At 36.9% G+C, this 11408-nt stretch overlaps 1 protein-coding gene across 2 annotated transcripts in view; it reads right to left on the bottom strand.

The window, feature by feature from the left end:
* Positions 1-3298: 3298 nt before the first annotated feature.
* LOC123556702 (N-alpha-acetyltransferase 15, NatA auxiliary subunit-like) overlaps positions 3299-11408 on the bottom strand; it is a 46191-nt gene continuing 38081 nt past the window's right edge. Inside the window, exons 21-22 of one of the 2 annotated variants that reach the window (XM_045347616.2) lie at positions 8821-8924; positions 3299-8025 (exon numbers count right to left, since the gene is read on the bottom strand). In XM_045347616.2, the coding sequence (XP_045203551.2) occupies positions 7855-8025; positions 8821-8924 (275 nt within the window). In that variant the 3' untranslated portion in view covers positions 3299-7854. Of the gene's footprint in view, positions 8026-8820; positions 8925-11095; positions 11229-11408 lie in introns of those variants that run through there. The other variant, XR_006687515.2, reaches the window with a different exon arrangement.

Genomic DNA, 11408 nt, shown 5'->3' with positions numbered 1-11408 from the left:
ATATCATCAAGAATAAAAAATTCTGACCAAATATTTTCATAGAACTCCATTGAAAAATATGACCTCTAGAAGAGTCACAAGGTTTTTCAATTAATTTGACCTAATACCTAGTTTTTGAAGTACGTGACCCACTTTTAAACTTGACCTAGATATCATCAAGGTGAACAATCTCACCGATTCATGAAATCTCGTGAAAATATGGCCTCTAGAGAGGTCACAAGGTTTTCTCTATTTTTCAACCTTACTTGACCTAGTTTGTGGACCGCACATGACCCAGTTACGAACTTGACCTAGATATCATCAAGCTGAACATCTCATTAATTTTCATGAAATCCATTGAGAAATATGGCCTCTAGAAAGTCAAAATTTTTTATTTTAGACCTTACATGACCTAGTTTGACCGCACGTGACCCAGTTACGAATTTGATCTAGATATCAATCAAGGTGAACATTCTGAACCTATTTCCATGAAGATCCTTGAAAAATAGGCCTCTAAAGAGGTCACAAGGTTTTTTATTTTTAGATTACTCGACCTAGTTATTGACCGCACAGACCGTTTCGAACCTGACCTAGATATCACAAGGTGAACATTCTGACCAATTTCATAAAGATCCCCGAAAACATGGCCTCTAGAGAGGTCACAAATCTTTTTCTATTTTCAACTTATAATGACCTAGTTTTTGACCGCACGTGACCCAGTTTCAAACTTGAGCTAAGATCATCAAAAATTCTGAACCAATTTCTATGAAGATCCATTGAGAATATGGCCTCTAGATGGTCACATGTTTTTCTAATTTTTAGACTCTGATCTAGTTTTGAACCCACGTGACCCAGTTTCGAACTTGACCTAGATATCATCTAGGTTAGTAAAATCTGACCAAATCATGAAGATCTCTTGAAAATATGCCTCTAGAGAGGTACACAATTGTTTTCTATTTTTAGATTACTGACCTAGTTTTGACCCCACGTGACCCAGTTTCGAACTTGATCTAGATATCATCAAGTGAACAATCGTATAACTTCATGAAATCCATTGAGAATATGGCCTCTAAGAGGTCACATGGTTTTCTAGTTTAGACCTAACTGACCTAGTTTTGACCCCACGTGACCCAGTTTCGAACTTGCCTAGATATCATCAAGGTGAACATTCTGAACCAATATCTAAGAATCTTTAACAAATAGCCTCTAGAGATGGGTCACAGGTTTTTCTATTTTTAGATCTACTGACCTAGTTTTTGACCCCACGTGACCCAGTTTCTGAAACTTGACCTAGATATCATCAAGATGAACATTCGAAAATTTTCCATGAAGATCCATTGAGAAATATGCCTCTAGAGAGGTCACAAGGTTTTCTAATTCCTTATGGTACTATAGACGTAGTTTTTGACCTCACGTGACCCAGTTTCGAACTGACCTAGATATCATCAAGGTGAACATTCTGACACAATTTTCATGAAGATCTCAGAAAAATATGGCTCTAGGAGGTCACAAGGTTTTCTATTTTTAGATCTACTGAACTAGTTTTTGACCACGTGACCCAGTTTCGAACTTGACCTAGATATCATCAAGATGAACATCTGACCAACTTCAAAAAGATCCGATGAAAAATGTGACCTCTAGACGGGCATAATCAACAAGCAAAAGTTTCGACTGAACGGAGGAGCACGACGACGCACCCACGCGTTATCCTAAAAGCTCACTTGTCAGGTGCCCCTCGGCATTAATTTCCATCACTAGAAGCGGAGACACGATAGGATAGCAACTACCAACCATTCCAGTTTTGATAACAACTTGAAATAATTACCAAAATCGTAATACATGTCCGATACATATGAACAATTTGCGGTAAGAAAAGTTATAAATAACTTAATTTTCTTTAATTCTTACAATAGACTTTTGAAAGCCCAAATTCATTTGAAACAAGTTTGCAGCCAATCCTCAATAGTGCATTCATGTTACGGCAACATTTTCAATTTCATTTCATAGGCAAACACTTCTTTTAATCACTTGATGAAACAAGAGCTGTCACTATTACATAATTAGTGACAAATGCCCCCGAAACGTGCCCAAGAATGCTACAGCTGTCTGCGCAAAATACGCCAGAAGAATGTAGGTATGTATCATTTTGTGACCTTGACCTTGACCAGAGAGACCAGGTCAGAAGCACGATACACATTTTCACTATGGTTAACATTTGTGTCCTATTATTTCCAAATCCCTTGATAAATGGCAGTTATGGACCAGACAAGAAATAGACCATGTTTACCTTTGACTTCCAAGTGTGACCTTGACCTTTGAGCTTGGGGTCTGGGTCTTGCGCATAACAACACAACTCATGGAGAACATTTATGCCAAGTAATTTTAAAATCCCTTCATTAATGGCAGAGTTATGGACCAGACAAGAAACAAGACCCTGTTAATCTTTAACCTTTAGTGTGACCTTGACCTTAGTTTGGGGTCTGGATCTTGCGCATGACAAGTTGACTTATTATGGGGAACATTTATGCCAAGTAATTTTAAAATCTCTTGATGAATGGCAGAGTTATGAACCACACACGAAACACTGTTAACCTTTGGCTTCCAAGTGCGACCTTGACCTTGGAGCTAGGGGTCTGGGTCTTGCGCATAACACATCGTCTCATTATGGTTAACATAATAACATTTGTGGAAAGTTATTTCAAAATCTCTTCATGGGTGGCAGTTATGGACCAGACAAGAAACAGACCCTGTTAATCTCTGACACCAAGTGTGACCTTGATCTTGGGGTAAGACACAAGGTCTCATTATGGACCAGACATGAAGCAGACCCTGTCAATTTTTTACCTCGAAGTGTGAACTTTACCTCGTCTCATTATGGTGAACACTTATGCTAGGTTATTTCATAATCCCTTTATGGATGGCAGAGTTACACTCGGACAAAAATTTACACGGATGCACAGTGTGATTTTAATATGCCCACCTTCGGAGGCATAAAAATACAAAAAAAAAATATTGATGTTAGTTTCATAAAAATCTTTAAGGCAGTTTAGACAAAATGGAGCCAACACATACTATTTGCCTTTTGACTTGTGTTCCTGACATTAGACCTCATGACCTGAATTGTACGCTCTGCAAATCATCTATAAGAAGTTGATGATTCATACAAGTTTTAAAGAAAATCTTCCCAGCAGATAAGCTGGACCAACAAGCATTACTTAAATATAGTCCCCATATACTTAGTGTCTGGGAGTATAATGACAAAGAACTAGTAGGCTGTTAATATAATAAATTTGTTTAGAAGTACCGACAACAAACTTGATAAAAGTTCAATGAGTTTATTTGTTTTCTTATCAAAACAATAAATAGTTTTTTTTGTAAAATCATGACATTTCTACAAACAAACAATTAATTATAGCAAAATAATGTTGAAGGAGCGTGCAAATATAACAGCTTTATTTGATACATCATTTCTTTACTGGTACAGGGCACATACCTTCAAATAACTTGTGCTTTAAACCAACAATACAGTCATTTATACAGACTAGTTTCATTCATTTGGTGGACAACTTTCAAATACAAGAGACTTTGTTTAGGATCTCCCTTGTTCTTTCAAATGTAATATATTTTGTTTACGATCTCCCTTGTTCTTTAACACTTACAATGGCTGTATATATGGTCCTAAATAATGGTTCTAGTTATAATGCTTTTTTTATGGAGAAAAAATTAGATAAATTAGATTTTATCATAAAATGAGGGCCTCAGCTATGTATGTTGGATTTTAAGTCACATCGACTTCGGATGCTATTCCACTTTTGATAATGGAGGAATACTCCATGTACCCCATATAGCATCAATTCATGCTCAAGTGGACACATGAATAAAACCACTAACCTTCGATAAGCTCATTCTGTTACTAAAAGTACCAGTCAATCAGTCACTACAATAATTCTGTATCACAACAACATCACATTTCCTAGTTTGTTGTTCACCTGTTTAGTTAAGACCACAATGCAAGACAGTGATAAAAACTGAACTTGTTCTGATGTCACCTTGCAAGGATCAAGATGCTTTAACAATCAACATGTCTAGAAGTCCCTGTCCAAATTATTATTGTAGGGTCTTGTTTCATCTAGATGCTTTTTGTAGAAAAGCGCATCTCCCCCCCCCCCCCAATGCATAGTCGTATAGGCAAGAAGTCAATAGGGGACAGGAGCAAAAGTCAAAGAGACACTGATGGTTGGCTGCAATAGGGATCATCTACTTGGCATGTCCAATCATCCCACTAAGTTTCAACATTCTGGGCCTAGTGGTTCTCAAGTTATGAACTGGAAATGATTTTCCATGTTCAGGTCCTTGACCTTTGTTCGACTGACCCAAAATTAATCAGCAGGGGTCATCTACTCTGCATGTCCAATCATCCTACTAAGTTTCAACATTATGGGTCAAGTGATTATAAAGTTATTGATTGAAAAGTTTTCTATGTTCAACCCCCTGTGACCTTGACCTTTGATGGAGTGACCCCAAAAACAATAGGGGTCATCTACTCTGTAAGTCCCATCATCCAATGAAATTTGAAGACTCTATGCCAAATGGTTCTCAAGTTATTAACTGGAAATGGATTTCAATGTTCTGTCCACTGCGATCTTGACCTTTAATAGAGTGACCCCAAAAAGAGGGTCATCTACTCTTTAAGTCCTATCACCCTATGAAGTTTCAACATTCTGGGTCAAGTGGTTCTCAAGTTACTGACCGGAAATGGATTTCCATGTTCTGGTCACTGTGACCCTGACCTTTAATAGCGACTCCAAAATCAATAGCAGTTATCTACTCTGCATGTCCAATCATCCTTATAAAGTTTCAACATTCTGGGTCAAGTGGTTCTCAAGTTACTGACCAGAAATGGTTTTCCATGTTCAGGCCCTCGTGACCTTGACCTGTAATAGAGTGACCCTAAAATAAATAGGGGTCATCTACTCTGCATGAAAATCATCCAATGAAGTTTCAACATTCTGGGTCAAGTGATTCTCAAGTTATTGATTGGAAATGGTTTTCCATGTTCAGGCCCCTGTGACCTTGACCTTTATCAGAGTGACTCCAAAATCAACAGGGGTCACCTACTCTGCATGACCAATCATCCTAATAAGTTTCAAGATTCTGGGTTAAGTGGGTCTCAAGTTATTAATCGGAAATGGTTTTCAATGTTCAGGCCCCTGTGACCTTGACCTTTGATGGAGTGACCCCAAGAACAGTATGGGTCGTCTAGTCCATAAGCCCTGCCAGACTATGAAGTTGGAAGATACTAGGTCAAATGGTTCTTCAGTTATTGATCGGAAATGAAGTGTGGACAGATGGACGGACAGGGCTAAAAACCGTGATAGTTTTTTATATACTTGATTAACACTTGATTGCAAAAACAATGTACTTAAAGTGGTATGCTGAGACATGCATTCATATACTTGGACCAAGGGGGAGACATTATGATCTACCAATATGAAACATCAACATAGTACTCAGTCTGATTTAGAAAATGAATTACAAAATGTGACAGATTAAAATCTTTTCTGGAAGAAGTAACAGTTTTGTGTGCAATGCACTTCATTTCACTGCAATCTATCATCCGATCATAGAACAGCTGTAAGTCATTGTCAGGAAGGAAAATTAAGTACAAAAAAGGAAAATAACTCAAAATTGTTCACGACAGCGATACAGTTCAACTGAAAACACTGAATCAATATGGAATATCAGTAATTCTTGTTATGATTTAATTGCAGACACCGATCAAAGTTAAAGAGAAATATCCACTTCCAAATGACTACCAAGTTCCAGGAACAAAACAAGTTTACATGGCAGATTAAAAATTTAACTGAAGATGCCCTTTTACATCATGAACTATAACAGAAGCAAAAAATATTCATTTGAAATTCACCACCTTTTTTTTATAATTAACTTTGTATCAGAACTCCAAGTACAACAAAACTTAAAATTTCTAATAGATAACAGGAGGGGTAAACACACAAACAGAAAATCTCCAATAGTTTACTGGCAAAGGGCAGCAACAAAATTTCTGTCAGAAACTATTTCCTGAAACATTTCCAAAAGAAATCTCATACAGCACTTAACATATGGCAACTTTCCAGCTTTGATCGTGGAGGAAGACCCCAGGTGCCCTTCCTTGCATTATTTCATCATGGGCACCTGGGTAAAACCACCGACCTCCCGAAAGCCAGTTGGATTGCTTCCTCACACGAGGAATATCTTTATAGCTTTAGTCTCAAGGAGATCATGATTACTTTTTTCTAAAAAGTATTTCAAAATTGTCTTATTAAACATTATCCTTAATAACTGCTTTTAATGTTTCGTAAGGACAGAAGGCAACCCCATTTGATTTATGTCGATGAAAAAAAGGTACATATGACGGTATAAGAAACAAGAGAATGTAAACTTGTAACAATCATTCATTCACTAATGTAATATACAGTAACAAAAAATGTATAAAAATCCCATACATGTACACTAAAAAGTAACACTCGTCAATCTACAAACACTCGACTGCAAACAGGAAGGATAAAGCACTGGTTAATTTCAATAATACTACAACACAGTTTGAATATCAGCTCTAACACTGTTCAGTGTTACAGACAAATGAAGCTGAACTTGCGTGTTCTCTAATGACATTAATTTTGTGAATTTCAACGGGTCTTATCACCTCAAGATTGCAGGATATTGCTCCCAAAATGCTCTGGCATGATGACAAGCAATGTAAACAAAAAGCATTAACTGTGAATCTATCAAATGAAAAAACAAATGGTTTTGTTCATAAAGATGTACATAAAATCTTCTATCATGCAATAATCCATTATGAATAAATCTTTTCCTTGTTCGACAGAAATGTGCACAAATTTATTACTCATGCAGTTACATCTCACTTAGTTAAAATAAGGAAGTAATTGTATAGCCTTAAAATTGTTTCCCTTCATATCTGCCAGTTTTACATATATACATCAATTTATCTTCTGTAAACCAGCTGCATTTCTTTAAAATTAAGTCTAGGGAATATCTTTGTATGTTATACTCATGAGTTTAAATAAATAAAATATTTAAATAAGGCTTGCAGATAAGAACACAGAGAATTAAGACTTCACTTACATAGGTAAACTCACAAACCAACAAGTTCTTTGATTTCTAATCATTTTACAGTATACCATTACCCTTCATATCACTCACTCCTCAAACCTTCTTTTATAAACTACAATCCCGACTTGTCTCCCATAACTGTTGAAACTATCTCTTTTTCAGATGTATTCATACTGTTCCTTTCTAGTATTTCAAGCATTGTAAAAATACAGAAAATGCTAATTTCTAATACAGGAAATGCGGTTCTCTGTGGAAATTACAATATGTAAAATGCTCTTCTCCTAAGAAACAAGTCTATTTGAGGTAATGTATCAATAGCAACTTCAAGCAGAAAATGACATCTGCAACACATGGATTTCCCAAATAAACCAGACTTTTTTTGTCATTCAAGGAAAATTATTGCCTCTTCCTCCACTCTTTTAACAAAACAAACTAAACATTTAGCTGTGAAAACTTTTAACATCCTGTTTATGAATCATTTTCTTGTTGGTTACAAGTCTGAACAGGTTTTGTTCTCAAAATTTTATTCTGGCATACACTCGGTAAGAAGACTAACACATGCATACATTCATATGCACAGATGAGCACTGGAACGTTTCCTACTTATTGTATACCTTTTATTATCCCTTCACATCACTGAAAACTTCGATAGAAGTCAAATATGCACTGAATATTTCACCATTCTGTAACGAAGAGCAGGTAAGAAATTGCAGGTAAATCACTAGATGTAGATTGCAGCTGTTATGATGACATGTTTCCATTGGTTACTATTTGTTGTGACTGTGAGTTTGGTATATGAAAAGAAGGGACATGAGGAAACAGTTTATGGCATCTTTCCTGATATGACATGGCCTCTGCCTCGCACTGACCAAAGTCACCCCGACAAATATACTCCAACACTTCCCGACAGTTCTGAAAATTTAAATAAATTTGAAGTTATTCAACCAGGATTTGGTTATTTGAGTATGGGACAGTTTAATATCCACTTTAGAAAATATACAAACATTTCTCAAGTAAAAATCATACATTCAAAGACACATTACCGTATTAAATGATTGTATTACAGGACTCTGGATAGATCAAAAGGATTTAAAATTACCAAGACAACACATTCTTGACTAGTTTCGACCTTTATGTCTTCGTCAGAAATAACAACGTACCTAGATACAAATTGTCGGACCACTGTTTGTACTGTATGAATGGTCTACATTAAACACATGTTAACTGGGCTAGTGAGTAAAAAATTTGAAATTAATTTCTGCTGTCCTGTAATTAAGCGCTTATTGAATGGCTTGCAAGTTAATAGACCAAACTAAGAGACCTTTTTGGACTGCAGACAGAAAAATACAGCTGAAACAAAGTATGTCAAATTCCGTGGGAGTGAGCATCTTATTTTGTGATAACCAACATGATACTTGGAACTGGTGTTTTTCTCTAGAAGTGCTACCACAGCCACATATTAATTATTGTGTACATATAAACATGACTTGGGACATTTGAGGGTATGAATTGGGTGAATGTTTTATTTGCAATGCATGATCACAACTTTACCTAGGAAATATATTTTTACTTCGACATAAATACTGATGGGAACACCAAGCAGAACCAGAAGTTTCAACCAGTTATAAGCACTTGGATATCAGAGCCTATAGTTCCGTAATACGAAGTGTGAAGACAAGCAGTGAATGGTATGTAGACAGACAATACCTTTGGTGAGACTCCTGTTAGATCTTTACTGACAGCAGTGGCAAGCTGTAACGCCTTCGCTTGCGTGGATGGATCAGAATTCATCTCAAACATCATACGAGCAGCTGAAATTGACCAAACAAATATAAGAAATCCTCATTCATGTTGATGTCTTTGGCGTGTACTATTCTACTGATATATAAGCACCTTCAAGCTAAATGGTCAGCTGTCGAAACTGTTCTTTTAAGTAACAACTCCTACCCAACCATTTCTTACTGTACAACCACACTTTCTTAGTTTACTATTCTTAAATCCAAGTTTTAAGATACAAGACCATGTTAGTACAACAGTGATAGTTATCCTCACTTGAATCTAATAAGCCCCACTGAAACCCAAATCTTCATTATCTGTACTTCATACATTTACAATGAAACCTGTTGGACAAAGGAAAGTTAGTCCCAATCCGTGACTCTAGTTATCACCCCTGACGGTCCGTCCACAGAGCTGCAAGCAACGACCATTTAAAATTGGCGCTATCGAGGTACTTCAGTCCTTGAGACATGATTGCTAGCATAATGATGATACAAGAGGACCATGATGGTCCTGAATCGCTCACCTGTCCCCACATGAACTGAGTATGACGTCGTTTTTTCTATTATTTGACATAGTGACCTAGTTTTAGAGCTCATGTGACCTAGTTCTGAACTTGACCTAGATATCATCAAGGTGAACATTCTCACCAATTTTCATGAAAATCCACTGAAAAATATGGCCTTTAGAGAGGTCATAAGGTTTTTCTATGTTTAGACCTAGTGACCTAGTTTTTGACCGCAGTTGACCCGGTTTCAAATTTATCTAGATATCATCAAGATGAACATTCAGACCAACTTTCATGCAGATCCCATGAAAAATATGGCCTCTACAAAGGTCACAAGGTTTTTCTATTATCTGACCTACTGACCTAGTTTCTGACCGCACGTAACCCAGTTTCGAACTAGGCCTAGATATCATCAAGATGAACATTCTGACCAATTTTCATGCAGATCCCATGAAAAATATGACCTCTACAGAGGTCACAAGGTTTCTCTATTATCTGACCTAATGACCTAGTTTTGGACCGCATGTGACCCAGTTTCAAACTTGACTTAGATATCATCAAGGTGAACATTCTGACCAATTTTCATGAAGATCCATTGAAAAATATGGCCTCTAGGGAGGTCACAAGGATTTTCTATTTTTAGACCTACTGACCTAGTTTTGGACCGCAGTTGACCCAGTTTCGAACCTGACCTAGATATCATCAAGATGAACATTCTGACCAATATTCATGCAGATCCCATGAAAAATATGGCCTCTACAGAGGTCACAAGGTTTTTCTATTATTTGACCTAATGACCTAGTTTTGGATCGGACGTGACTCAGTTTCAAACCTGGCCTAGATATCATCAAGATGAACATTCTGACCAATTTTCATGCAGATCCCATGAAAAATATGACCTCTAGAGAGGTCACAAGGATTTTCTATTATTTGACCTACAGACCTAGTTTTTGATCCCAGTTGACCAAGTTTCAAATCTGACCTAGATGTCATCAAGCTGAACATTCTGACCAATTTTCATGCAGATCCCATGAAAAATACGGCCTCTACAGAGGTCACAAGGTTTTTCTATTATTTGACCTACTGACCTAATTTTGGACTGGACGTGACCCAGTTTCGAACTTGACCTAGATATCATCAAGATAAAAATTCTGACAAATTTTCATGCAGATCCCATGAAAAATATGACCTCTAGAGAGGTCACAAGGATTTTCTATTATTTGACCTACTGACCTAGTTTTTGAACGCTGACCCAGTTTCGAACTTGACCTAGATATCATCAAGGTGAACATTCTGACCAATTTTCATGAAGATCCATTGAAAAATATGGCCTCTAGAGAGGTCACAAGGATTTTCTATTATTTGACCTACTGACCTAGTTTTTGACCGCATGTGACCCAGTTTCAATCTTGACCTAGATATCATCAAGATGAACATTCTCACCAACTTTCATAAAGATCCCATGAAAAATGTGACCCTAGAGTGGTCACAAGCAAAAGTTTACGCACGCACACACGGACGACGGATGCTGTGCGATCACAAAAGCTCACCTTGTCACTATGTGACAGGTGAGCTAATAATGGCGAAAAGACAAATATTTCAGAATAGCAAATTTATTCTTGTGCTTGTTTTTTGTGTAGTATGTGATATGTCATATCTTGAGCACTTCGCAGTACCTGAAGAAAGTCACCCACTGACCTATATTATTGATTCGTTTTTCGCCACTGGTGACGTCACAGCTTTATTACGTCACTATTGGCGCATTTCATTCACCGTCATGTACCTGTACCGGATAGCCGATAATGGGGGAGAACAACGTCTCAGGCTAATTCTAAGTGTATAAGTGCAATATTATTTGTATATTTAAATCTAAAGTTAAATTACAACATTTGAAAACAAAACAGATAGGGGGGAGAGATCTATTCATATCTATTCTCATGTGCTTGTTCCTTCATGAACACTCGGAACAAAGTTTGGTGAATAAATCGAGCACGGACTTCACACTGTGCTA

Source organism: Mercenaria mercenaria, chromosome 5 (genome assembly GCF_021730395.1).
Source record: "Mercenaria mercenaria strain notata chromosome 5, MADL_Memer_1, whole genome shotgun sequence".
Lineage (NCBI taxonomy): Eukaryota > Metazoa > Mollusca > Bivalvia > Venerida > Veneridae > Mercenaria > Mercenaria mercenaria.
The sequence above is the reverse complement of the archived record's forward strand: the minus strand, read 5'-3'. Positions and strand labels throughout refer to the sequence as shown.